General features: G+C 49.8%; 7 protein-coding genes across 7 annotated transcripts; 2 read left to right on the top strand and 5 right to left on the bottom strand.

Annotated features, from left to right (window-relative positions):
- Positions 1–1,065: 1,065 nt before the first annotated feature.
- Z518_08652 (uncharacterized protein) lies at positions 1,066–3,363 on the bottom strand (the record flags this gene model as incomplete). Its single annotated transcript, XM_013414392.1, has 2 exons — positions 1,066–2,249; positions 2,304–3,363. 2 exons carry the CDS (start codon positions 3,361–3,363, stop codon positions 1,066–1,068), a joined length of 2,244 nt encoding a protein of 747 aa, XP_013269846.1.
- A 983-nt stretch (positions 3,364–4,346) lies between these two features.
- Positions 4,347–4,652, bottom strand: Z518_08651 (uncharacterized protein; the record flags this gene model as incomplete). Its single annotated transcript, XM_013414391.1, has 2 exons — positions 4,347–4,549; positions 4,610–4,652. The coding sequence occupies 2 exons, from the start codon at positions 4,650–4,652 to the stop codon at positions 4,347–4,349; spliced, it is 246 nt and encodes an 81-aa protein (XP_013269845.1).
- A 1,169-nt stretch (positions 4,653–5,821) lies between these two features.
- Positions 5,822–7,010, bottom strand: Z518_08650 (uncharacterized protein; the record flags this gene model as incomplete). Its single annotated transcript, XM_013414390.1, has 3 exons — positions 5,822–6,422; positions 6,471–6,608; positions 6,664–7,010. 3 exons carry the CDS (start codon positions 7,008–7,010, stop codon positions 5,822–5,824), a joined length of 1,086 nt encoding a protein of 361 aa, XP_013269844.1.
- A 2,025-nt stretch (positions 7,011–9,035) lies between these two features.
- Z518_08649 (uncharacterized protein) lies at positions 9,036–9,476 on the top strand (the record flags this gene model as incomplete). Its single annotated transcript, XM_013414389.1, has 1 exon — positions 9,036–9,476. The coding sequence occupies one exon, from the start codon at positions 9,036–9,038 to the stop codon at positions 9,474–9,476; it is 441 nt and encodes a 146-aa protein (XP_013269843.1).
- A 1,247-nt stretch (positions 9,477–10,723) lies between these two features.
- Positions 10,724–12,932, bottom strand: Z518_08648 (uncharacterized protein; the record flags this gene model as incomplete). Its single annotated transcript, XM_013414388.1, has 4 exons — positions 10,724–12,326; positions 12,381–12,453; positions 12,519–12,738; positions 12,798–12,932. The coding sequence occupies 4 exons, from the start codon at positions 12,930–12,932 to the stop codon at positions 10,724–10,726; spliced, it is 2,031 nt and encodes a 676-aa protein (XP_013269842.1).
- Positions 12,933–16,486: 3,554 nt separating this feature from the next.
- On the bottom strand, positions 16,487–17,930 carry Z518_08647 (uncharacterized protein; the record flags this gene model as incomplete). Its single annotated transcript, XM_013414387.1, has 2 exons — positions 16,487–16,870; positions 16,932–17,930. The coding sequence occupies 2 exons, from the start codon at positions 17,928–17,930 to the stop codon at positions 16,487–16,489; spliced, it is 1,383 nt and encodes a 460-aa protein (XP_013269841.1).
- A 757-nt stretch (positions 17,931–18,687) lies between these two features.
- On the top strand, positions 18,688–19,542 carry Z518_08646 (uncharacterized protein; the record flags this gene model as incomplete). Its single annotated transcript, XM_013414386.1, has 2 exons — positions 18,688–18,907; positions 18,962–19,542. 2 exons carry the CDS (start codon positions 18,688–18,690, stop codon positions 19,540–19,542), a joined length of 801 nt encoding a protein of 266 aa, XP_013269840.1.
- Positions 19,543–22,005: the final 2,463 nt, after the last annotated feature.

Below are 22,005 nucleotides of genomic sequence, written 5' to 3'. Positions count from 1 at the left end.
GCATCTGCTCATGCGCAGATTTCTCCGTCTGTGGTGCACGACTGATATATTCCGTCCATAAAGGAGACACGGCAGTCACAGACACAACAACGACAACCACAGTTGCAGCAGGGATCAGTCAACTATGAAAAATATATTCAAACCCTCGAGACGAAAAGAGGCCATCTACTCGGGCAGAAAATGCAGCTAGAACGACAGATCCAGGAATTACACGAAAGTCAGCACAGGAAGGCTGAAGAAGAACGATGGAAAAAGGAAGCCACAGCCATTGACAGGTAATGGCCATGAACCGGTGTTGAGAGTTGAAGATGCGACGAGGTCCGACGCCGTCTGCCAGGTTTTCTAGAGAATCTCTACGGCCTACTACAGACCATACAATCGTCTGTGAGATTCGTTCATGGAGATACAATCCCGCATCCCTCAGTGATGAGCACCCTTTGAGTGCGTCCAGGAAAACCACCCTGCCATCTCAGATGAGCTGCTCAGAAGACTCAATGACATTCCCCGGTGAGGTTTCTCTGGATCTGATGCAGAGCAGGCCAGGCTGCAGCCAAGTACCAGAGCCATTGAATCTGGTCATGGCTTTGCGGATAGAAAACTCCAAAAAAAAAAAAAAAAAAAAAAAAAAAAGACCAACAATTTGATCTTTTCTCCATGTCTAATCAACAATCAGAAACAGAAAGGACATACCATGTACAGTGTACACATAACAAAGACCGAAACACGCCATACAAGTTATTCAGCATAGGAGAATTGCAAAGAAACGAGGGAATGGAAGAAAGCGAATTGAACAGATGACCTGTAGAATTTAAATGGCCAAAATCCCCATCCAAGGGAATTTGTGTGTTCCCAAATATCATCCACTGTAACAACCATCCCATCCCATCATCTTTGAAAACCCTAACCCTTTCCATTCCCCTTCCCCCCCGGAACAAACCACCTTTGATGCTTTCCTTTCAATGTTGGTTGGTGCTACACCGGCTCCCTGCAAAGAACGCCACGAACATGACATAGGTAAACGTTTCAACCGAAAACATGCCGTCCATCCATTGTGAAAAGACGGGACTACTTCTTTGTGGTGGGTCCGAAATCGGCTTCAACTGTCTTCTGGGCATTTCGCTGCTTCTCGACCTTGAACTCCGCCACGATCGCGATATGGTCACTGGGGAAGTGAAAGTTTGGGAATCCGGGAACTCGCTTCAGGTAGTCCGGATCAATGGCGCCAAGGAGTCCAACCACTCGGAGAGAGTTGGCGGAGTACCAGACATAGTCCAAGACGTCCGCAAAAGAAGGTGTGTAATTCGTAAAAGGCATCTCGCCTTCGATTGCGGCGTACGAAGACTTCAATGTGAATTGATGTGACATGCCGGCCCGCGAGAATGCACCATAGTCTCGGCCGTCAAGGTCAGCATGTTCCGCATTCATTCCCTTCTTGGTGAACAAATCGTAGACAGCGGACCCGGCTCCGGAATTGAAATCTCCGCAGATGACCATGGGAATTTGTGGTCCAGAGCCGTATGTTAATGACGGCCCCGGTTCTGGCTGTTGTTCATCTTCTGCATCAGAAAATCGGTAGACTTGCTTGTTCGTGGCCGGAGGAATCTTCGCATATTTGTCGGCAAGCTTGGACAGTTCTTCCATTAGCACCGCGGCTTGGATGAGCTTCACGTCTTTGTATGCAGGATCCCAGTAGATGTGGGCGTTGACAACAATGAGCCGCGAACCCGTCAAACGGTTTTCTAAGAAGACGACCGTGGCAATATCATCTCTCTGCCAGACTCGGTTGAGCATGTCTGCAGAAGCCTTCGCACCAGGTCGCTCAACAGCCTTCCTTCCCAGAACAAGGTGTTGAGTGTCCAGCACCACATATTTCTTGTCCTTCCAGAATGTACCACAGCCGTCGACAAATTTGGCAAGATCACCCAAGGTCTCTGCACGACTCTTTTGCGCGTAGTATCCTTTGTACCCAGAAACGGAGAGTTCAGGTCGGAAATAATCATCATAACTGGTCCGGTCTAATTCTTGCAAGCACACTATGTCGGCATTTATTTCGCGGATTTCTTCCAGAATCAGAGTCTTGCGGAAACCCCATCCTAGAACGCGCTCGGCCACATAACCATACTGTGACTGCGTAGCGTAGCGATCACATAAGATGTTGTAACTCAAGGCCTTGACGGTATCCTGCGTGGGGTCGTTGTCCGCAATTTCTTCGAGCTGGTGCCACGCTCTCTCACGAGGAGGCGGGGGTTCTCAATTCTTCGTTAGCCGATTGTAGAAACAAAAGCCCGGGGGAGGAAACAAACCTGGCATGCTCTCACGGAGATACTCGATCAATTTTCTAGTCCCACCTTCGGTAATTTTGTCGCGTTGCCCTTGCTCCAAAGGATTGCCATAAACGCCGAGCACTTCCAGTTTGTACAAGAATCCGAGTTCATAACAAAGGGTCTGTATGTGGTTGTTAAACAGGAGAAGTTGTTTGAGATTTGTGAGCATCCCTATCTCTTCAGGCAATTCGGTGAGTTGGTTGAACGACACGTCCAGATGCTCGAGATTCTTCAGCTGTCCGATCTCCGACGGAAGTGCCTCTAATTGGTTGTACACGAGATCCAGACGCTTCAAGAAATGATATGAGGGATTGAATAGGACGGGAGACAGTGCGCAAAGACCTTGACCACCCAGATCGAGCTCATCCCAAGTTTGCCTGCTGGAGGTTTGCTCGTTCGACGTCACGACTCGAGAGTGTTCAGTCTGGAGATCTTCTGCGGCTGCTCCTAACGGTACATAGCTAACGCCCTTAGAGTGATGCGCCACCGTCCGCGCTCGCTGATTGGGTCCGTTGAGGTCCTTGCTCTCCTCCCAAAATTGTTTCTGTTCCCGCCAATGTTCATTGTCCGGCTCATCCACATCTTCATGAGAGAGACCATTCCCATTGCCGTTCTGTAGATGTTCGTGGCTATACGTGGGCAGGTGAGGGGTCGTCGACTGGAAACCACCGGAGGAGATATTATGCTGGTGTCCTAACTGTCCACCGTGGTGGTGCTGTCCGTGGTGTTGACTGACATTGTGATGGCCATGGTGCGGGGGCTGGTATTTTGGTAGATGTATGTTCCCGTACCGCTGATGATTCTGCGCTCCATTCATCAGGCCATGCTGCGTCTGATATCCATTCTGCGAATACATGTTGAAGGTGTGACCAACGGAATGGCCCACCGGGGATCTTGAAGGAGAGGGAGTGTCGTGGTTGAATGGTCGTCGTGGCCCTGGAGGCGAGCTTGCCCGATTTGGATTCCGATGATTTGTATGTTGCGCAGGATAAAACTGCCCGGCTCCAGGCTGATGGAACTGGAATGCACCATCTGCCATCTAACGAGGCAGACCGACTTGTCTAATGTCTGCTCGAATTTGTGCAGTCGAGGCGCAACACGACGGGGGCGGGGAGGCTGGTACGGCTTTGTGGGTACTTAAGGTTCGGGTAGAGGGTGGACAAACTCTTCGTTTCTTCAACATGAGATCCTCTGCGGAGCTCGATGCCGAGAGAGAAGGGTTCGTGAAGCTCCGGGTGAGCCTGTCTGGCGCCGCAGCGTTCTGTCGACGCGGTGAGCAGTAGATTGAGGAGCGGTCGAGAGGTTGGGATGCGGTGGGAAGCTTGAAGGCGCGGGAAGAAGACGGTAAATGCGAATGTTGGCAGGCCAAGTGCAGAACACAGTGCCGACTGCAAGGTGAAAACTGATATAGGCAAAGATATCAATGGAGATGGTTAATGAGCGAGCGAGTGAGGTGCTGATTGCGAGTTGAGTTCGATTTGCGCAAGAGAACAGTGGGATGGGAGGAGCCCTCTCACTGGACACCCGCCCCGTGCCTAAGTTGTGAACAATGACAGCGCTTGGCAGGGTTTCGACCAACAACCAAACGAGGCAGCAGTTTCATCCATCTCTCTGTATGGTCTGCTGGATACGGGCTATCTTTAATACAAGATCCGGTGATAGATGAGTTAAAGTAATAGAGTAGTGAGAATGGGAAGGGTGCGCTATCGGTTGAATCCCAAACCAACACATCCCAAAGCGTTTATCTTCCCCCGACCCAGGGCTGTATATCCTGAATCCAAGAAACCGTCTTCTTCGAATTATGCATGATTCTCGGAGCGTTGATTTTGTGGCCACTCTGGTGCATCAAAATGGCGACATATACCACGGGTCTGTCTGTGGAGCCCCGGTCATGGGTTCGCTGTAGGGGTACGGAGCCTGCTTCTGTGCTTTGATGCCTCCTAGCATAAACACCTCGCGTTTGCGCTGTAATACAGACTGGTCTTGCCACAAGAACAAAGTGCAAGTGGTCTGCAGACGCCGTCAAGAGTATCGTTCCTTCATCGAACGGTACTTTTTGAGGAAGTAGAGCGCCTCAATCTCCTTCTTCACGAATTCGGCTCTTTTAATTCCCTGCCGAATTTGCTCTTCGTCTCTCAGGTGAGCTTGTGACATGAAAGCTTTATGCAGACGAGGTCGAAAATACTCATAGCCCAAGGGATAATGTTTACCCATCTCCAGGAGCTCTGGCAATCGATCAGCGTTTCAGACCGTATACGTCAACAATCCTTACAATGATGCCATACCTTTATACACGTTGATAACTTGTCTTCGCAGCTCAGGATTCATGTTGGATTAGCCTGAGAGCAGGTTATGGATCATCGTTCACGGGCTGGTTTGACGATGGCAGCGGGTCTGCTATGCCTGGTGGCGAAGATCGATCAATGCAGCTGCGACCGCCTCCCTACTCAGATATCGCCTGACCCTTGAGGCGCCAGCCTGTCCAACGGTGCCGACCTGTTGGAGCGAAGTGCTGAAAACTTGGGAGACAAAGTGACAGAATGTATGTGGTGTATAGAGTATGTGATCTCTATCTCAGCATATTTTGGTGGCTGTTGTCCCGTGACACCCGGCCTCGTCACATGGGGTAATGTTATTCTGTACACCACATTTTGTTATTCTGTACACCGCTTTTGATTGGTCCGGATTTTTATTTTTCCGGTTATCTGCGCAGTTCGAAGATACGTGATGTCACAACACCTAAGTCTGCCTATATAGAATGCAGAAATGATGGTTAACGATGGTATCCTCTGCACGGTCGATACCTCGTGCTGACTAAGGTAACAAACCAGCGCCCATAGGCTTGGGTGGGAACCGCCCATAAGCGGGGCAGTTGCCCCCCGGCTTATGGGCGGTTTCCCCCCGGTTCATGGGCGGTTTCCCCCTCCGGCTTATGAGCGGTCCTCCCAAGCCTATGGGCGCTGGTTTGTTACCTTAGTCAGCACGAGGTATCGACCGTGCAGGGGATCTCTACACAAATCCGGCTGTGTAGGCCACAATAATTTACAAAGTATACAGAGAAGCTCAAAATGCACGGTACTTATCTACCAAGGAAAAGGGAATCAAATGTGTTTATTGCTTCGCAACCACCTATAACGGGGAGAGTTTAACGCGTCACCCCTCCACAGCTACGCCACTTACTAGTGTTTTCTCGCCATCGCCGGGCCAACGGCAACAAGCTCTGTTAGCGCGGTGTACAGAATAACAGGATGAGAGCGTTAAGTGTACAGAATAAGGCGAGAGAGAGGTGGTGGTGTACAGAATAAGGAGAGTTGAGGCATGGTGTACAGAATAAGCAGGTTTTCCGGTGTACAGAATAACAAAAGTTGGTGTACAGAATAATACCCCCCCGTCACATGTTCCTCCGATTTCGATCGTTCCCTATTATTTTAGTACCTCCTTTTCCCTCCTCCTCCCCCGTCAGTCTACTTGGTGGTTGTCTCCAACACTGGAGAGTGCTAATAATTCAGCTCTTTGTTAACCTTGTTAACGAAAGGTGTGCCGTCACTGAGAGCCAGAAGATTATGCTCAAGAATATTGAGGATACGGCTCCAATAATTGCCCGATACCCAGCTCACGTGAGGAGTTATGAACAGATTGGGAGCCTTCCATAAAGGGTGGTCGTTCGGCAACGGCTCTGGGTCAGTTACGTCGATCGCAGCGCCTCGAATCTGCCCTTGCTCGAGAGCCGTAATCAAATCAGCGGTATGTACATGCCCCCCTCTACCGACATTCGACAGAAAGGCTTTCTTTTTGGAAAGGATACCAAATTGTTCCTTGGAAATCATGTTTCGAGTCGAGGAGGTGAGTGGGAGACAGATTACCAAAAGGTCGAGATCCTGGCTCAGAAAATTATTGAGGTCTTCCTTTGTCGTGCCATGAAACCACCTCGACGGTATCAATCCGTCTGGATCACCCGTTCCTGGAACACAATAACTATCATCTTTTCGGGATTCAGGGGTTCGCCTCTCACGCATGGTAAAGGCTATGACATCCATCCCCAATGATTTTGCAAGGTTGGCGCATTGCCGTCCAATCGCCCCGTACCCTAAGATGCCCCTGATATTCCATCAGAACGTTGGAGCCTGGTCGCTGGCGAAGACTTACATTCGCAGACCGGAAGAGTCCTCGAAACTGGCTTGATATGCCGGTTCCCAATAACTCTTTTTCATGTAATCGCCGTATTTCCCGAATTGATGTTGATGAGACAGCCAAGTTCCGATTACCCATTCGGCAATCTGAGGTCTTGAAATGCAAGATTACGTTAGTCTCCCGGAGTGGCTCGGCGCGAGGGACTCACGGATGGGCACCGTTCGAGGTGCAGAACGTAATTTTCTCATCTTTGTACAGCGGATTCTGGGCACATTGATCGGCTCCCGCAGATGTCAACTGCACAAATCGAAGTTTGGGAAGCAATGACGCCTCAGGAATCTGGTAAGCGCACACAATCGTGACACCGTCCCAAATCTCCAGAGGCATATCCTCCGTTCTCATCAAACCGGCGGGGACCTTGGTGTTTAGCCAACGAACTTTGACTCCGGGGAACTTTGTTTCCAATCCATTGATGACCTCTCTCATAGGATCTCTAGGGACCAAGACTAAAATTGTATCTTCACCCAGACCACTGGCCGGTTGAATCGATCCCATCTTGTCCAACCTTCTTTGGCTTCGGATGAAACGATTCCTTTGGAGAAAATGGGACCTCCTTGCCTGGAAGTCCCAAACATCTGAGACATGTTGGTTGAACGAGGTCTACGCACTTCAAAATCGACTTTATCAGTCCTCCGATCAACGGACCCCTGTAGGGGGATCATACCCCATTATTCGACGATAGCGAAGATAGCGTTCGGCACCAGATCGGCTATTCTTTCACTTTAACGTGTTTGGGCACCATCGATCGGGCTTCTCCTATCCCCGTTTTCTTCCATCATTCAAATTCTCTTCAGCAAATCCTGTTGCCATAATTCTTCATGAAAACCCCATGAAATGACTGCGGATTAATTGCAGGCGACCAACTCGGGATTTTCTTATCCGCGAAGGCGATATCGAGATCTACCCACACGCCGGCTGTTCCGAGACCAATTCATGAATACGTTGATCCTAGCCTTGAGATCACCGGGACTCATCTAGATCTCTTGGAGACACCAAAGAATTTCCATAGGCACGAATGGACGGACATGTTTAAAATGACCCTTGTCCCTCACACACATCAAGAAATGCGGACGTGACTTACCAGATTTCAGTTTGGAGTGTTCCAGATCCCAATTCGTGGCGCATCGACTTGCTTGGAATCCATTGCGGCAAGGACATAAAGGATCGCGCGTACAGAATTGCAACGTCTGGAAATTGGTGTCTTACGAAAATCTTCTCTAAAGAGTCGCCACCCGTGGAAGGGGCCGACCGAGAGATTTCTTCAATGAACATGCAGTCTTGTTGGTGAAGCCAAGTTCCTCATAGGAAGTCGGAGAAGACTTCAGTTCTCATCCCCTCGCACCAACCTGGTATATGTCGTGCTTTGATGGTACTCACATGCACACCCAGACGTCTACCAGATGGCTCAGACCTCACCCTCCACTGGTGGAAATGCTGAAGTTCAAATTTGACATCATTCCAACGAAGGCTCTGACTTCAGGCGGGGTTCCCAAGCGGTATGGCGCGGGGAGGACCTCAACATCTTTCTAGTTGAATGACAGCACAATGCGCCTGATGCAAGGTATCCCTTGTGCTTTGAGCCGCCACGATGTCGAGCGTGAAGTTTGGAGAGGGCAGTCCCAATCCCGAATGGATGCCAATATTTCCATTTGTTCCAGATGAACATGAATCGCCAATACTCTGACCGCCCACATCCCGGGGTAGAAATCTGGGGTTAGACCGGGGAAGGGCGGAAGCGAGGACAATCTTGTGGGGCCCCTAGGCATCCGATGAAAAAAGTGCTATGTGTCTCATTCGCAACCGATTCCTCGCAAAGACAGACGCGGGATTATCAACTGAGTAGGAACGCCGTGCCCAGCACTCACCGTCAAAGTGGACCACCGGCCAAGGTCTTGACATCGTGCGGCTCATGATACAACCTTTTTGGCAGGACCAGTGAGGATGAAGCCCGCCTTAGGCCGACCCATAAACGCCCATCATGCAATTCATCAAAATATACCCTCCACGACTACGATCTTGAATGCGGCACCACTTCGCGGCTCTCTGGAGCCGCGTGTCTCCGCGGTTTGCAGTGCAGACGAACCGTAATATATGAGCAGGAGAAGAATGGCTTTGCCGTTCGACTGATGGATCCGGAATTCAGAACGTCGGCCACGACGCAGGTGAACTTCTCGCCTCTGACTTACGCGGGCATTGCCGTCGTTGCCCCATATCTAATCACTTCCCTTCGCGTTGCCTTCAGAAGAGGCCTAGGAATCTTCCAGGCCCATTCATCGCTCGGTTCTCTGGATTGTATCGTCTATCACTCGTCGCTGGAGGACAAGCGCCTGTCGAGTATCGAACGGTTCACCAAAAGTACGGACCTATTGTGCGGATGGACCCAAATCATGTCGCCATTGCAGATTCGTCGATGGTTCCTTTAATTTATGGGATTGGGAGTAAATTTTTGAAGGCAGGTGACGGTTCCAATATTTCGTCGAAAACGTCTTCGTTTCTGACCTGGAACGGACGCCCTTCACGATGAGTCCTTTCTATGATGGTCAGAGAATGGATAGTTTGTTCTCAACTCGTGACCCCACATACCACAAGAATCTGAAGAAGCCGGTAGGCCAACTGTTCTCCATGGCTAACATGCGAAACTATGAACCATACGCCAACGAATGTTCGGCCATTTTCATCAACAGCATGCGGGATCTGGAGGGTCAGCCGGTCAACCGGTCATCCTTCGGTTTCATGGAACAGCGCTGCGACATGAACAATATGATCGGGGATCTTGACAGTGCGCTACAATATGTCAAGATAATAGGCCAATACCCCGAGCTCCACCCATGGCTGTTGGGGAATGAAAAGCTTGTGCGGATGTTGAAAAAGTCGTTTCCGAAACTCCTGGATCCTCTCTATCGATTTATACAGATAAGGACTCAGTGTGCGTTGACCATGCGGGTGATGACATTATTGTAGATCACCGAGGATGAAATCCGAAGATACGACAATGAAAAGAAGCAGGCAGGAAGAATAGATTTCCCTGCACAACTTAGGGAGAAAGAAGCCAAGGATGGTCAAATTACCCGGAGGGACATGATGAATCGCATGTCTAACAACATGTTAAGCTATCCATCATGTCAGGATGATGCAAAGACATAATAACATCGAGCAGTCTTGCTGGTTCTGACACAACTGCCATCTCACTTCGAGCCTGTTTTTACTACCTTATCAAAACCCCGAGAACCTATCGAAAACTTGTCTCGGAGATTGACGAGGCTGAGAAAGGGGCGAATTATCTGCCTTCGCGAATGGAGTTTCTGTTTCCGACATCGCTTCACCAAGATTGCTTTTTTGACCATCGGGTATAATACTTTGGGTCAGCTGTTTGATCTGGATTCCATCAAAGCATGTCCAAGGACATGTTGGGTTATTGTTGTTTGGGTACATGAAGTTCTTTGCTGAAGATCCAGACGCTGGTTCAGACCGTGAATGAGCGTACGAGTCCGCATACTTTGTGCCAAGAAGATCCAAGGATCCTGAATGGTTTATGAAAGCCTGATTCCACATATCGGTACTCTATGCGCACGATCCGTCGCTGTGGAAGGACTATTTTCGCAGTATGGGTGGGCTGGAGCAATGGCTTCTAGGGGACCGGAAGGGACTCGTGGACCGTCTGCCGGATGAGAAGGTGAATTCTTTTAGGTTTTCCGAGGAGCTGGGCTAATAAATCAACCCCACCGGGATCGAGCCATCTATGAAGGGGCATTCGCAAAAGGTGGGGGGTATGCTGTACTCTTGCTTTGGTATAAGGCTCTTGTCTTCCACTTGTTCGTTCAGGATGGAGCAAGGAGTAAATGTGTCTTGGTGAGGTCGGGAGGAAGCTGTTACTTTGTTGCCTGGGGAGCAGTGAAGCCATGACGCTCCTCTTCTCTGTAGAAAACGGGGAGGTTGGGTCTTCATGAGAAGAATGTGTTAGCAGGCTCGACGGTACTGATCTGTGGTGACGAAAGAGACCTTCTGAGAACTGCAATTTCTTAAATTGAGGACAGCCGTGGTGAAAGAATTTCCTTTCCCTGTTGGATTCGGGGGGGTGCCGGATGAGATGGCCCGATAAGACGTGCCACTACGAGGTGCAGCAAGTTAAAAAAAAAAAAAAAAAAATTTAATCCTCACTACATAAAGCCCAGCATAATTGCACATATACTTACAAAGACTCACTAGCCTCATACACAACACACAACGAAAGTTGTAAGACCGATCGGAAGCCACAGGCTTCTTTCGAGTCTTTCGGAACTAGCGCTGTTCTCGTTTCCTCCTCCCGAGCTGTTCCCATTGTCACTGTCCCCTCCACTTGACGTTCCGTTCCCACTTGTAGAATTGCCGCTCGTAGCGTTAGCAGCACTGGCAAGATCGGGGAACAGGCTCGACGAGTATTTATCCAGGACAATATAGTCTTGAATCAGCGCCGATCCATCGATGATGCTATCGAGCTGCTCGTCCGTACACGTCGCGAGCGGATTGTACGAGTAGCACACAGGCGGATCACTGGCTGGAGGGACGTTTTTCACGGACCAAGAATGTGACAGACCAACTGTTGAATAGCTGTCGTTCTGTGCCGTATTGTGAGTGCCGGATGCGATGTCCAAGTTGAACAGCGCGCGACGGAAGATCTCATACGCGGTTTCGGGCTGGTAGGCTGGTACTTCGTGGCCGGCTTGGAAGACGCGGGAGAAAGAGAAGTTGCCATATTGTCGGACGAGACCACCGACGTAGCTGGAGTTGACAGTAATGTTGGCGTAGCCGGCGGCAGCGAAGTCAGCGGTATGCGAGTATTTGACGGCCAGGGATACGGCTTCACCTCCGATCCAGTTGCAGGCGTAGTCACGGTCGCCGTAGACGAAAGCCACCTTGATCCCACTGTCGATCAGGTAGGAGAGGTCTTCGAGGTAGCCACCGCGTGGGTAGTCACCTGTATCTTGAAACGCGTAGTATGGTGCGTTTCCGCCCGGGTTGGTGTAATTGACAGGGACACCCAGCGCGGCTTGGACGTGCGGCTGGTTGAGATATCCGATATAGTAATTGGGTGGAAACGGGTCCGGGTCTATGGCGGCAATGTCGTAGTAGTTTCGCCCAGACACCTCCACATAGGGCCCCTCCACGTCCCAGGTGGCATCGTTGGCCGCAGAGCATGCTTCGTTGACAGTAGCGTTGTTCCCTCGATTTTCCGGGTCACCTTCTGCGGCCAGTGCTCTGCATGTTTCGATGAGTTCACGCACACCGCCCGGTTCGGTGAAGCTGGTCATTGCCTGGTCGTAGGTAGTGCGATTAATGGCTTGAATGTCGTAGGTATTGTTGTATGCCATGTGGGGATAGCTCGGTTCTTGAATCAGAGTGTCGATGCAGCCGTTGATGATTCCTAGTGTATCAAGATAGATCTCGTACGTTTCACCCCGCTCGCTCCAGGTCCCGTTGGCAATCTTCTCATTCTGCTCTTGGAAGAAGGAAACGAACGCGGGACCGTAGTGTCCACCGTAACTTTCGGTCCAAAGACTAACGCGGTTGTTGTTGGGTTTGTAGTCTGGAAACGTCTGGAACCACACTTGAGCGAAATGCCAAAGGGCTCGTGCTGCGTTGGTGGTCCCGTTGGCACTGGAGTTTAGAAGCTGGCTTGGAAACGTTCCGACGAGAAAAGTGTTATTTTGCTCAGGGACACTCTCCGAGAAGTTGCTGATGATCACGTCGCCGGATGGGTCGAGCAGATCTTGAGTGCCATTTTTCAAGACATCATAACATAGTCCGACCTGATTGGGCTGGTCAATGTAAAGCCTAGACAATAGGGTCAGTGGGAGAAATCCGTAATTTGATCGGTCTAGATCGTACATATTGACTTCATTGTTCCATGACCAGGGGTTTAGCGTTGTAGTGTTGGAGTCATGGTTGACATTGCATGGTCCTAGGGGGGAAAATACAGGTTAGGCGCAAGCTGTTGACGTCCCCGTCGAGAGATCATTAACGAACCATTCTCCTGCATTAGGCCAATCATGGACGAGCTTCCAGGCCCCCCGTTCAACCAGATAGAAAGGGGAGCATTGGCAGGATCCTTTCGAGACTCGAAAAACCAGAAGAATGTGTTGATTGTGTAATTCTGGCCGACGCCGAGATCATCCAGGATGCCAGGAGGTAGATGGACGTAACCAGCATATGATCGTACCCCAGGAGTCGTTTCGCATATTTCCGGCTGTGATTTTGACATTGTTATCCCTTAGCAGAGAATGACATTGACTGATAGATACATACCTCTTTGAATGAGATCAAAACCCCATCTTCGATCTGCGAATTGACAACAGTCACATTCTTCGGAGTGGCGGGGAAATATTGAGCAGAAACCGAAGCCAGAAGAATCAGTATGGACGTGGCGGAGATCAACTGCATCTCGAAATCTCACGAAGAGATATGGTCAAAGATGTAAACATCTTTTTCTTGTTCAAACAAGATATTTTGTCCAACTTTTATTACAATAATAATGACCTTCGCGACTATTGAAGCCCTGGCCGCAACTCTGGCACCGTCATGCGATAGTCGAGGAACTATGCTACCTTCATCCACATCAGGTCGCGTGTGTAGTGGGAGTTGCCACCATACCTGCACCCTCATCAATGGCCCATCACCCAGCCGAGGCCAATGACCAAGATAAGGGCGAACAGAAGAAACATGCTTGCCAATCCAAGTGGTCGAAAACCTGTTCCTACGGAGGGCATGAATCCACAATAGGATCGATCCGTCGGTACAAGTCAACCTTGTTTTCGCAACAAAGGAAGAATTGGCGAGTAAGAACAGCGAAGATATCGATCTTATCAGAAGGTTGTACCTGGATATCTAAAGGTTAGATAGAACAAGATCAGGAAGGTCGCATCGTTGCGAAGCTTGAGGGTCGGCTAGTCGGTTAGCTGGACCGGGGTTCCCGGTTTGTCCGGCGAAGGCGGCAGAGGCGTCGATCAAGTCGGGTGAATATCTTGGTGAATTTGCATTGTTTTTCTCATTTTCGCTTCCTTTCCGGCCTGAAGCGCTTCAACCCATCATGCCTTGATATTTTCTGAAAGCATGCCCCAGTCAAATAATTTTTCGCTGCTGATTTGTATGGATATGATTACTTCTCTGGTCTGGGAGCGATCCATAGGCCTCCACGGGGAGTGAACGAGGCACGCGATGTCTGTGGACACTTCACTCCTCCACAATGACGCAGATCCCTTGAAAATGCGTTTCCCTGTTTCTGTATGCTCGACTCGTCGACTTCGTTTGCTTCCCGATCAAGCGATTGTCATCATGCATGATAAGTCTCCGGTAGTCAAGGGTCCACTGTAATTACACTGTACCACACATCATTCTCATTCATCGACTCCAAAGGGGGATTCTAATAAAGAAATTGTGCGAGAAGTCCAAAGGCACCGGGGGCACTGAGGACCACGCAGAGACGTTCTCGGCGGGAGTCAGCTCATCGCCTGGACACGCCAGTCTGCCGGCTGTGGTAGAGAGTAAGAGGATCAAATTCGCTTCAAGATGATTGGAAAGACCACGATGTGGTACAAAACTGGTCAGCGAGAAGAATTGTATGACACTTAGATTCTTCGAAATCTTTGCACAACGCCGAAGATCACAAAAGCTTGGTCGTCCGACCTTCCTGTGCGACGCTGACATGGACAACTTTTCAGCAGTCCTATGTGCGAGTCGGGTCATCCCTGCTTCTCGATTTTGGATCAATAGCTTTCGAACATTAGATATCATGATTCGATGGGGCATGGATCGGGTTCTTAACTGCTGCAGTAGTTTGAAGATCACTAGCCGAAGTATCTTGCTCGGAATGTGTTGTCAAAAGGTCAAGCGCCCGCGTTTGTGATGCTTGCCGGCGCCAGCAGGAAAAAGGATGCGGGGTTCGATTGGTGAACAAGGTCTTGGACGCCCCGTGATGATCTTTGTTGGATTGATAAGAGATGTCAAACAAGGCATCTCTCTACATCGCTCGTTACTGGCATGATCCAACCAACCAGGAGTCAATGGCTAAGAAACGTAGGAGTCCGGGGTTGGCAAGCAATAGACGGCGATAACTCGTCCATATAGACACAGCTTTTACGGCCCTGAGATTGTACCAGACGGATAGAGTGCCTCAATCCATCTGTTTGACGAGGGAGCATCAAAGGTTTCAAAGGGAGTTGAATGGACTCCCCTTTGAGAGACTTCGACGCCAACATCTGTCAGCAGGCCCAGCTTACGCTTCTCATACCCAGAGTGCCTGGTGACTGCTCTTGTCAAAAAGCTGCTATACCGACCTCTCCCAATTGCCTTGATTGACTGTTGCTGATATACCAGCCCTGCGATGGTGACATTATGAATCCAACGAGCCATCAACTAGAAATGGCTAGATCTTCGCATCTCTCTTGACCTGATCAATAGTCGCTACTACTTTACCGGGTGATCCTCCATGTCGACCCTGAATAAATAAACCAATGAATGTACATTTCCAGTGTTGGTCAGTGCTAGCTAGCATACATCTTCCACTACGGAGAGTGTGTGGATATTAAAAAATATTTCTCACAGTCAGCCGTTGTCGAGTACCATATGCACTCGTCAATGTGTCGGCAAGGCCCTCCCCTCGTACAGTCTCGTAACCCCTCATCGCGCGTTGATTTGTAAAATAACGAGTAGAATTGTATTGGTCGCTAACTACGTGAGGGCGTGTCGAAGGCCGCTTTTATTCCGAATTACTAGCGCCTTGGCATATTTTCACAGATTCATTTCCTTGCCCTGCTCGTACTTCCCTCGGTCTTGAAGTACCGTTGCCAGATTGCTCACACTCGTCAGTGTGTCGGGACGATCCGCTCCTAGGACTTCCTCGTACCCCCTCATCGCTCGTCGATTCATTTCCTCCGCCTGCTCGTACTTCCCTTGATCTTGAGAGGTGTACCGCCTTGTAAGGTGTGAGAGAAAGTTCTCGGCTTTTGTCCGTATCCTGCTTGTGAAAGACTATCATAATATCGTCGACATAGAAGAATATGATGAGCCAGGGTGGCTTTCGATACTGTATCGAAAAGTCGCCATACTCCACTCCACTAGGCCTTATAGGTATGCGGTACCTAAAACTAGGGGACTCCCGCCTAAAACTTAGTTGGTGGGGTAACTAAAAATTAAGGGATCTCGCTAAAGATGTGTTTTATTTACTCTTCCCCCCCTTTAGTGGCTACCTTACTATATTTAAGTTACCCCTTTAACTAATGTTTAGGCGGGACTCCCCTAGTTACTGCATGCCTATAAGGGGCGGTATCGAAAAAGTATCGCGATACTTCTTAGCGCTAGCGATACTTTTCGATACAGTATCCAATACCACCCTGATAACACGTCCTCTATCATCCACATCCCCATTGATTCCATAATACGACAGGTCCTACATGAAGTACGCGAACGGTGGCTCGCTCTGCAGTCTGTAGTTCCCGCGCATCTTGTAGTCGCCGTAGTATTCTTCTCAGTCGGGTTAATGATCATGATCTTGTTGCCCTTGCGCTTCTTTAGTACCCCGAGATTACAATGCAGCATCTTAAGCTTCCTCCTAAGCTCGTTGGCGAAGTTCTTCTCCGAAACGTAAGGAAATTCAACCAGTTCCATTGCCAGATAAGGTCGGGTGGCCTCCTCGGCGGCATTCTACTCGTAAATGTCGACTCTTTCGCTACAGTAGTTCTGGATGGAGGGGCCTTTGCTGAACCAGCAGTTAGAACGGGTGAGGGCGCCTGAATTGTCGCAGAAATGACGCCACTAGGCGAGGGCGGCAACAGCGTCACGTGGGCAGCTATGTGCCAGGATTGGGAGGGCCGGGCCGTAGTATTTGAATTGTTTCAGCTTCTTGAGCTTATCGAAGCCGAGTAAAACAGGCACTGAGGGGGCGGACGCAGAGGAAGGAATGGCGATGTCAGAGAGTAAAATGGATGGGATAATGTTGCTCATAACCATCCTGGAGAAGAACACTGGTTCGCAGCTTGATCCCGAGCGATCTTGGCCAAATTCCACCCAGACATAAACGTCGTCCCTGATTCGGGATGATGCTTCCTGCCCAATCGATAAGAGTAGGAGAATCTACATTCCCGATCCGAGTACATGTACTGAAAGCAGCGAGGCTGTTCTTCACAAGCTCGGCCACAATGCTCAAATGAGAGGTGCGCCTCACGTTCTAGCGCCGACATATCTTCGCGGGACTTCTGTCGATCGCCAATGACGTCTGGCGGTCGATACACGAGGTCATCGGAGAGATTGTACCAATCTTCACGCGTAGCATGGACCTTGGGTTTGATCATGTCCTGGTAAAGTTCTTTCAGGAGAAGAGGTTCCTGTTGTAAAACATTTTAGCTTCTGCTGCCTTGGTATGGACAATAGGAACAAAAAACAGACCTTAGGGTTTTTCCTCTGCTGCTCAAATTCCCAGAGATCGCATGCTTCTTCTGGGGTAATGTGGTGCATGGTGACGATAGGTTGGCACCAATGCCTCACTCCATTGTCTGGTCCGGGGCCGAAGGGGATAGTTGATGGCTTCTCAGCTTGGAGCATAGGCCAGCGACCGCTGAATACTATTCCTTTGTCGCGTAGAGCCTTCATCAGGACATAATCACCGAATGTTTCAGATTTCAACATCTGGTCATATCGCGCGGCGATCCCAGGGTCACCGTTGACAAATTTGGCCAGGGCGGCTCCGGATAGCACCACGCCGCTACCTCCATGCGCAAAGCCTTCGCCGTTAACATAAGTTGGAGAGCCGAGATAGAGAAGTTGTGATGGGTCCTGACGTTGTAACCAGAGTAACAGATTTGTGCGGACTAAATAGGTATCGGCCTCAATGAAGATGTACCACTTTCGATGAGGTCGCATATTCCATGCGTCTTCCAGCATGTGAAGGAACTTGTACTTGTCCAAATCCCAAGCTTCCTTGCCGCTCTTTTGCCTCAGAGTGGTAATATCTTGTCCATTTTTCTTGTAGTCTTGCAGGGTGCGATAGTAATCGAAGTGGGGATTCTGGGTTTTGACCGTGTCTGAAACGTTTTTCAATGCATCATGAACCACAAATGGGCCGATGCGTTGTTCGAGATCGGAGAAGATGAGGATGTCTTGATAGCAACGGAGTCCGGTCAAGAGCTGGGTGGGGAGCTTGTCGTGGATCTCATTTGCGCCAGTCTTGACGACTACCAGGATATCTTCGAAATTGGAGAAGGTATCATCACAGTACGGATACAATTGTGCCGGAGGTGCAGGTGTCGGCGTCAGTGTCACCAGGGGCAAGGGACTGTTGGTAGTATGGAGATACTCGGGAAATCGAAAGGAAGCCAACAGAATGAGGATGCCAATGGCAAGGACGATGCCTAACAGTGAACGTTGGGAGAAAAGTCGTAATAACATATTTGCTGGTGGAAAGGTATGGGCATGGCTGAAGGCGCAGGGGGCCAGAGGGCTGAGGGTAAGGGTAGCCAGGGTTAGCCCGCCAGGATTTGGGTCTTGCGTCGAAGTTGCACCCGCGTTTGACAGTCTAAAGGAGGCAATAAGGTGAATAGCCTTTAAAGTGAAAATCTTCTGTGAAAGGGTGTTTAACAAAGCGTGGGAAGTAGCGTTTTGAATGAAGGTCGAAGCCGGGCACGGGATTCCAAGTCCTGGCTGGGCTAATTCCATGTGGCACTACAGATGAAACTTGCAGGGGTGCTAGAGTCCATCTGTCCAACCTGTGACAACATGTTGGCGCTACCTTGCTTGTTGATAAACGCAACATAACTACTTAATAGGCCCCTGCTAGCCGTTACCGTGTAGCCTCGCGCCAACCACTTATGGTAACAAGCTCAAAGCGGCAATGAAAATGGCATTGGCAGCTCTAAAACACACGTTCACATTGGAGGAGAAAGGGGCGGCAAGATCAGATTCGAGACACCTCAGGCTTATCTTTAGTTCGCATTTAGGCGCCGACCAGACCCTGTATGTAATATAGATGCTGCAACGTTGTCTAATCATCAGACGTCCCTTGGCCCCTTTTTCCGGTCGCCCTCTGTAGGAGGCCACTTGAACGACCAGCAGCGGGATCTGATTTTGCTCTCGTCCTCAGCACCAGATTAAGAGGTGTCGCCATAAAACTCTTTCTGCATTCTTTGACAGTTCACCTCTCGCCCCAATGCGGTTACTCTTCCTCACTCCTCTGCTGACATTCCTGGCTGTGGCCCAGGAACTCGAATTCATTACACCTGGACCTGGCGGTACAGCTGGCGACAATTCACTGAACCCGACCTATGTCTTTGGATCCACTTTCACGATTCAATGGACCCCCATAGAGCAGGCCATCTCGCTCGTACTATACCAGCAACTTCCAGATGTCGGCTTTGAATATATCTTTCGTGAGTCCTTCCTTTTATCGCTCTCTTGCGGAACCGTGACTCAACTCGCATTAGAGAACAGAGACAACATTTCGTCCTACCTCTGGACTGTCACGACACAACGAGATCTCAGCCAGTCAAGAGTTTTCTTCTTTCAGATCTTCATTGAAGGCGACACTAGTCCTTCTGCAACCAGCCATTATTTCAACATCACTGGAGGCGGCTCAAGCGGTGGAAGCGGAGCCGAGACGACGACTCTTCCCCCAAGCTCATCTTCCTCTCCTTCTAACCCTACAACTTCTTCTACAACCGCTTCAACCGCAACGACAGCCCCAGACAGGTTAAGTTCAGGAACAGCAGCCCCCCCCGCCGCCACAACCTCAAGTACTCCTGGTGGCAATGGCGGTCTGAGCACTGGAGCAAAAGTTGGACTGGGAATTGGTATCCCAGTGGCAGTTGCTGTCGGCATTGGTGTTGGCTGGTTCGTTTTCGGCTGTCAGAAGAGATGGAACAACACCCTGTCAGCCTCTGAACCCAAACCATATGGTTATGGATACCCTCCGCCCAAACCCGAAGACTACAACGGTTCAGCAACGACACCGGGCGAGCTGCATGCTTCCTCTGCTAGACCACCGGTTGAATTACCCCTCTCCTAGCCGCTGATCCGAGTCGGGTCCTCAATGATTATATGGCCAGTTCAAGACAAATGTTTTCCAAATTGCCATAGCATAAAGGAGCTAGTAGATTGCATATGAATATCTGTTGTTCGCCGGATCATACAACGACAGAACACCGCAGAGACGGGGAATAACATAAGGATCATGGTGAACTCAGAATGAGGGAGCTGTCTCAGAGACATAGGGGTATAAGGGCAGTGTTTGGTGCGAAGGGGTGGCGACCACAAGAGGAATATCACAGGACCCCAACGAGGCACAAAGTTAGCACATGAAATGGAAGATCATAGCATAGGCATAAAAGTGCAAGTGCAATGCCATAGTAAGACTCTCCCATGCTAGCACCTAGATGCCGGCGACTCGATTACTCAACTAGCAGTCCATTTATGCTACTGTAAGTACATGCAAGTGGGCGTCAATCGGCCTATTCAAGCTGATTCCCAGTAGTTATCGACTCCCTAACCGCCTGCCTGGGGTCGCTGTCGTCATTCATAACGCCACCAATGCCTCTTTGGCATGTTTGATAGTCTCAATGCTAGAAAATGCCGTATTACGCTGTACGTTCAGGTGCTGTTACGGCTGCTTGCCGGATCAGGCGGTACGACGCCAGGATAAAGGTTTCACGCCAGACTCCCGCTTCGTATTATGTAACTTCCCAGACGGCCTTTTCGCCCACAAAGCAACTCTACTCCGAACAAAATACTCGGTACTTGGAGATAGGGAAGCCTCCGAGTCGCTAATTAAGAACTAAATTCCCTGGTCAGCCTCGTACTGGATAAGAGATGACAGCCTTGCCTGTCGGCTTAGGTAGTGATTAAACCTCTATCGCACCCCTCTCTCTGTCGCCTAAAGCTGCAGGAATGCGCACGGTCTCAAAGGACGAGTCCTGGCTAGAGCCACGCATGCTCGTCGAATGAAGGCTTCATCCACTGTAAGAAAAAGTAAGAAAAGGGGGATTTTGAGGGCCTTGTTAGAATAATGGATATGTCATCTGTCAAACAATCATTGGGTGTGCATTGATTATTCTTTATTGCTGTCTTCTATCAAAATGAGGACCTGCCTCGTGGGTGGAGGCAGACCAGGCTGGCGTTCTTGGCATCTGGGGAAAACGCTTCCAAAAGCGGCGGCACCAACCGCCAAATTCGGCGGGAAATTTCCCTGCAACTTGCGTTGAACTGCAAAAAGTGAGGCGCTTTGGCACTTAGCACCTGCAATTCGCTGTCAACGAATCGACCCAATCCTCCAATGTCAACCCTACTTGAAAGGTCAAGAATCATCCACGCAACACTCGAAGCGGATAAGACATTCATCCAGGATTTGAGGGCCAGCGCTCTTCGTGGCTGAATGACAAGCAATTGAACCCCTGACCAGACGGCTCAAGCGGATCAAAGGGGTTGTTAATAACGCTCGACTGAAGTGTCTGGTCCGAGCCAGACCGGTAATGGTCTGGGGGGATAAAGGAGTACAAAGTCTCTGCCCGCTTTCTTGTGGGTCAACGCTTGCTTCAAATAACCATACGAAACGCTCTAATCCTTCTCAAGGAGACACACCCAGGATCCTCCCAGCAGGGATCGGTTCAGCCGGACCAAAAGTACGGCGTGATGGCTTCGTCGCCGGCGTTGACGCAGAAGCCGTTACTGGCACAGGTCGCATTGGCAGGACAGCATTGAGTGAGACTGTCGTCAGTGGCACAGGGAAAAGAATATGAGACTTGGTTGCCGAGAGCGTTGTAGCAGGCGGGTTCGGCTGAAGACATGTTGGTTTGTTTCCTTCTTTCACTTTTCGATTTTGTTTTGGCACCGAGTCGAGTTGAGTGAAGAAGGGAACGAAGGTAGATTTGCTGCTGGAACGCACGGAAGGTTGAAAAAGGGTTCAACAGACGAATACAGCTGACTATACGGGTGAGAGCGAGAGTGAGTAGAGGAAAAAAAGTATGGTTCGGGAACTGTCGAATAGAAAATAAGGGAGGAAACTTCAAGACCCAGACAAAAAGCTCCCGTGTCCTACGTACTACCCAAGAGGACCGACCAATAAGTTCAAAGTCAGGACAGTGGGCAAAGTCCAGCAGAATCCAGATCCAATACCTTGTTCCCACCGCCCAGCCTCTTAGGTTCGGAGTAACTGTCTTCAGGCTTCAATCGTGGGCCGTGTACATGGTACTCTCGGCCCTTCATCGCTGAGCCACACTCAGGACAAGTCGCAAATGACAGGGGGTTTGTAATAGCCAACATCTATATATGGAGCAATCAAGTCACGTTAGACTCACTGGTTCGATCAGACGGTTAGCTATCGCAAGAATCTTTCAATTCTGGACTAGAGATGGGGCCGATTACTACGGTTCGTGGTTCACGACGCTGCTACTAATGGCATGTAACTGCAAATTATAGTTACATGAGTGAAGGGCGTATTACCTGGGATTTGCCATGGTCTATATACAGTATCAAG

Source organism: Rhinocladiella mackenziei (genome assembly GCF_000835555.1).
Source record: "Rhinocladiella mackenziei CBS 650.93 unplaced genomic scaffold supercont1.6, whole genome shotgun sequence".
In the NCBI taxonomy this organism is placed as follows: domain Eukaryota; kingdom Fungi; phylum Ascomycota; class Eurotiomycetes; order Chaetothyriales; family Herpotrichiellaceae; genus Rhinocladiella; species Rhinocladiella mackenziei.
Note: the sequence above shows the minus strand (reverse complement) of the source record. Positions and strands in the feature narration are given on the sequence as shown.